The following is a 5811-nucleotide window of genomic DNA, read 5'->3' as shown; positions in this document are numbered from 1 at the left end:
TTTAACCTGAATTTACAGAGCCCATATTAATTCATGGAAGTTTTCTTGACAATCATTTTGTGACAAATAATTCATTTAGATAATTTACTTCCAATCTGTAATAAGTAATTTATCTTGTATCCATTATAAAGACACTGAAAAAGAAAAGAGAATGAAATGCAACTGGAACATATTGTTTTGTTAGTCATAGACATCGATGAAAAATATAAAGTGATAAAGCCAGTACAATAACCGATAATATCGCTATTTAGGATTCAACTAATTCTTCACTGTCCTCATCCCACTCGGTAAAGCTTCTGTCTTTGTTGTCTTTATCATCCTTCTGAGAATCTTGTTCTTCATCAAGATGTTCTTCATCAAGGTGTTCTTCTTCAATGATCATTACTGATTCTTGTGGCTCATCAACACTGTTACTTTGTTCGCTGCATTGCTCGTCATACTCCACGATTTCTGTTTGTTCTTCTACATACTGTATAACCTCTTCTACTTGATCAACGTTGCATTCCTCTAACACCTCCTCGGTCTGTTCAACTTGCATTTCTTCATCCGTTTCTTTTTCTTCGACTTCTTCAACCACTTCTTCCACTATCTCCTCCGTTTCTTCAGTAAGTTCTTCGGTTTGATAGTCCTCATATGTTTGTCGGTCCGTTTCCTCATTTCCATGAATGTAAACAATCATACCATCCTCTGTGCCTTGCATTACGATCTGTTCGTTGTCAGAAATGTTCAATTGTTGCGGCTGTTGTTGTTGCTCATTTTCCTGTTGTTGATAATTATCATCATTGTCAATAAGCATAATCATAGGTTGACCATCAAGTTCGTGTGTACTGTAAGTCATCTCGTGTGAAATATTATTTAATTGCATGTCCGACTCGACATATTCCGTCGCGTTTGAAGCTTCTTCTTGCGATTCGGGTGGAACGCCGTCTCCAACACCTAAGGAAGCTGCTATTCCACTCGCAACATGACTAAGTGCTTCGGCTTCCGATGAGGGTTCCAAAGAAATCGATGGCATGGATACATTGTCCAGCTCTCGTAAATCCTTGTGCACACAGTCCAGATGAACTTGTAAATTTGTAGCGCGTACGAAAACTTTGCCACAATGAGGACAACGATGACCTTTTTCTTTTCCTTCTGACGAACTACCGTGACCAGTATTAATTTCATGGGTGGTCAATTCTGTGACGTCTTTAAACGTCTGCGTACACTGCATGCATTGAATTTCTTCCGATGATGATGACTGTTGGCGTGATGTTGGACGATGGTTGTGATTTATCTGGTGTCTCACCAGAAGTGTTTCCGATAGCGCCACGTAAGAACATGCCTGACACTTTGGGAAACACATGCTTTTCGGCGGAGGCACATTATGCTTCGTGTAAAGATGATACATTAAGATATTTCGTTTGGTCGCTTTGTAACCACAATGCTCGCAAACTCTCGGATCGAATTTTTCTTCGTGCACATCCTGCATGTGCCTTCTATACATATAGTAATTTGTGTATTCTTCTTCTATATCGCATTTATTACACTTCCAAGGACCAGTCTCGCCGCCATCAACGTTTCCGTTACTTTTCGTTTCGTTGTCCTCGCCACTATTGCTTGACATCAAATGATCAGATTTTAGAACCACATAAGAAACTTTTGTTTTAGATGCTGAATTACTATCAGAGGATTTCGCCTCCTTTTGCATTATCTTCAATCGTATGTTCTTATTATTCTTTACTAAGTGAGGATATTTCTTCAATACCTCTCGAATGATTTTTGCATGATTAGTAATGGAATCTTCTGAGTTTGTTTTGTAGGACGATTTCCCTTTTTCCATATTCTCCTTTTCTTCAAGATCGAATCGTACTCTTTTTGATGGCGACGGTTGCGTCTCTTGGCCCCTTTGGAAACATCTAGTTACAGACCAATCGTCATCTGAATTCACTTCTTTCAAACTTTTCTCATTTGTATTGGCATCATCTTCTTCATCTTCCGTTGTATCATTTTTACTGTCTCTATCCGGTGAACATTTACCGCTAGGCGAATTGTCTCTCTTATACGTGTCTGGAGCTTGTACAATCGGTTTGGTACTATAAGTGATGTCATCGAATGACGAAAATACGCCGAGCGCAAACTCCTCGGCTTCGGGGAGATCAAACCGCGAAGGTCCTGGAGTCACTTCTGTAGGCCTGTTCGTTGAGGATATCCCATGGAATGTTCGCATTTCATAACTAAGTGACGGTGTGTTTTGCGGTGCATCTAATTTCCGTTTCCAAATAGGAAGTCTGAAATAATGGGTACTTACTTTGTATAGTGTAACACAAATAAATTATAGAAAAGACATTAACAAGACAACCATTTTTAGTAATTTAAGATAGTATAGAAGTGTCTACAGTTCGATACTTTTCTTAGTGTCACAACAATGAGAAAACATTTATTTAGAAAAATATTTTATAATGTATTGTTTAAAAGATTAAAAAACAAAAATGTACTTACTTTCTACCTGGTAATGGTTGAGTTGAAAGTCCTGGTGAGGGACTGGAAGTTGTTGTCGGCTTTGTGCTAGATGTTGAAGGCTTTGAAACTGCTACTGTTGATCGTGTATTGCACTTCGGTGATTGCTCATTTTGTAAAGAAGTAGTATTAAATTGTGCATCAAGCAACTTAGTTAGTACAGTCATATTCATTTTCTGTGCAGTACGATATAAAGCATGTTGTTCAGAAGTCCAATACTCCAACTGTCCAGTGTACATAAAACTACAAAAATATTACAACAAATTATACATTACAAACTCATAAATTTGTTTGAGAAATGTAAATATATTTTTAATAAAACAAAATTGTATAAATTATATTTAATTATACCTTATAATAGATTTAACACATTCATACGGCATATCTGGAGGCATAATAATTACTCCATCAAAGTTGTCATCCTTTTCTTTCTGTTCTCTCTCTAATTGTGAAAAATAATCTGTGCATGTTGTTATAACTAAACGATGAGCCTGAAATATTTATACATTTGGTTGGATTGTACAAAATACTTCACATACAAGTAAACTTGTAATAAACACAACATCATATTATTATAATGTCTCAAATAGATCCCTAAAATCAACACCTGAAAATTATTACCTGAACAGTGATGTCACTAGTGGGAAACTTAATAGTAAGGTCGAGCAATTCTTCCTCAAAGTAGAGTTGCTGAAGTCGTTGAAGGAAAAAAGTTCCCCAGTTATCCACCTTTACTTGCTTCAATCCCCGAGAAGGGAGGTTTTTTTCTTGATTTGTTGCTTCCATTGTTTACCTATGTATATTAAAATTACTTCCATATATTATCACAGGGGAAAACATTTCTATTCTACAATTTCAAATTAAAGTAGTTAATAAGATGTAAGAATTTATTTAAGCTTTTTGTAAGAACTTACTTTGTGGACATTTATTATTCTTGTATATACTACAATGAATAAAGTATTACAATGCTAGATACTAATGATATTAGGATTAAAAACCAAATAATTTCTTTTTCAAAAGCTTAATAATATACGTCAAGAATTGTCTAATATTTTCTATTAATTGTCCCCTTATTTGTAGTATAGAAAAATGTTGTAATAGTAAATTTGTAACTGTAGTTTTTTAAAAAATATTTCTTACAACCACTCAATATGAAAAAATAATATATTTTCTCTTGTGTTTAGAGAGAAGGAGAAATAAGTAATCGCAGAATCATATTGTAACATATCTGCTTACCAGACAGAAATACCTTTCATTACTTATTTCATTTAATTACACTGATAGTCCAACCGGACTGAATTCTGTAATAGAAGAATAAGAAATCTATAATGGTCTCGATCCTTGCGAGTATATAATACAATAATAGTTACAACTTCTTTATTCAAATAACAATATAAAACTAATTTGATAATTGTTAAATTAATTATAATAATTATAAAACAACTGAATGTTATACAAGAAAGATTATTTACACTAAACTTATAACTTCACAAATTGTAAAAATTACTTAGTATTCTTGTGATACAACTCTTCGTACTTGTGACTTGAGTGTCATAAAATCTATGTTACAAGGAAAATGATGCTTCAGTCTATTACTTAATAATGATTTGCAAATTGTCTGGTTTCTAAAAATGGAAAGTACATGGATTTACGTCTAAGAGTATAACAAAAATGTATTAACAGAATCTATTGAGATATGGAAATATGCTTCTGAAAGGTACATAGCCAGTGAATGAAGTATGACACAGTAAAAGCTGTTTGGCATATGGGTATTCCAAATGCATTGTTAGAATTACTCCAAATTTTGATTAAACCTAAGTATAACAACAAGAATACTACATGAAAGGAAGGATGTAAAAAGGCTTATACCAAAATATCAGGGCATACTTTGCAGAACGCTGAAAAGCGGAAGTTTAATAACGACGCATATCTTCCTTTAATAATTTAAATCGGGCATATTAATGGTATTTCGAATATATACAAATTCAAAATATCCTCTGGATGTATTGCACATACCTATTTAACAATATTTCAATATTCCACTCAGCTCCATCTCTTATAAATTTCCTTAGTACACTAGATATATTGAACATTCCATTGTATGTCACGACTCACAGATGGAGTTAAAAGCTTTTAAGATTCTTGTAGACATGCCTTAATATGCAGAACTGGTGCGTAAACGTGTATGGCTATTAGAACGTGCGTTTTCACAAATCAATCAAAGAATGTTAAAAAATGTTATTATTTCCTTTTCATCGAAAACGTTTAATTCTTTTGAATTCCATTTTTTTCAAAATGTTTCTAGCTTATTATTATATAAGACAATCAATTTCAAAGAAATATGTATCATATGTTACATGAATAATAAAGGACCAACTAATTGATCCTATTTTCTACAAGTTTCTCAATGCTAATATTATTTAAATAATATTCTACAGTATTTTACATGTTTTGTACATTGATTTTTGTTGCTTTAAATGAATTAGTTCGGTTTTGGAAAGACTCATATTTAAAATCCTTCCTGTTGATAAGAATTTATCTTAATAGAGTAAAATTACTTCATCTTTCAAAATAACTTCTATTTATATTAGTTATATTAACAAGCATTCTTATTTTTACAGCACGTTAGTTTACCTTCTTGTTTGAGCGATAGAGTGCGCAAGTTGTCCACCTGACTGGGACCACCTGAGTTTCCTAGTACTTAATTCGTTCCTTTGGCGCGCATTCATTTCATTCACTTATAACCTAAACGGTTTTTTACACTGAACGATATATTCACTCTTTTAAGGAAAATACACTTCGTGTATAATAATTAAATTGCAAATGTTTGGTGAAAAGCGTATTCTGCCTAATCTGTATTTCACATATACGAGAAGCAGAATGTTTTAAATTAGGTACTAAACTACTTAAATACTAAATATTAAATGTTATTTTCTCTTGTAATTCACTGCACAGTTTGTATTTTCACCACTTTTCACAATGACCGCACCTCGCATGTCAGTTTCTTATTAGCGCTGCGAACTGATCATAGAGTATCACTGCATAAGAGAGAGCTCTCATTCTAACTAATGCCTCCAAAATGTTCAGAGTGGGACAGGCAACTATTTTAACTGTCAGTTTATGTTATAAAAGTAAGAATGTGTGCGCTCTTTTTTATTAAAGCGGTAAACATTACAGACAACAAAAATAAATGTAACATTCCAACAACACCTGTTCAGAGTACATAACTGAAACGTACGAAACACTGTTTTAAGATTAGCAATCCCCGATGATCAAATACAAAATAACCCCTTCGGGGAACAGAATGTGTAT

At 33.4% G+C, this 5811-nt stretch overlaps 1 protein-coding gene across 1 annotated transcript; it reads right to left on the bottom strand.

The window, feature by feature from the left end:
* Nucleotides 1-247: 247 nt before the first annotated feature.
* Nucleotides 248-4586, bottom strand: LOC107191927 (centrosome-associated zinc finger protein CP190). The gene is made up of 5 exons (XM_015581076.1): nucleotides 4516-4586; nucleotides 3121-3292; nucleotides 2851-2990; nucleotides 2482-2742; nucleotides 248-2270 (listed from the first exon to the last, which is right to left on the bottom strand). The coding sequence occupies exons 2-5, from the start codon at nucleotides 3283-3285 to the stop codon at nucleotides 248-250; spliced, it is 2589 nt and encodes an 862-aa protein (XP_015436562.1). The 5' UTR covers nucleotides 3286-3292; nucleotides 4516-4586.
* Between the last annotated feature and the right edge of the window lie 1225 nt (nucleotides 4587-5811).

Source organism: Dufourea novaeangliae, unplaced genomic scaffold (assembly GCF_001272555.1).
Source record: "Dufourea novaeangliae isolate 0120121106 unplaced genomic scaffold, ASM127255v1 scaffold248, whole genome shotgun sequence".
Taxonomy (NCBI): domain Eukaryota; kingdom Metazoa; phylum Arthropoda; class Insecta; order Hymenoptera; family Halictidae; genus Dufourea; species Dufourea novaeangliae.
This window is presented reverse-complemented; position numbering and strand designations above follow the sequence as displayed.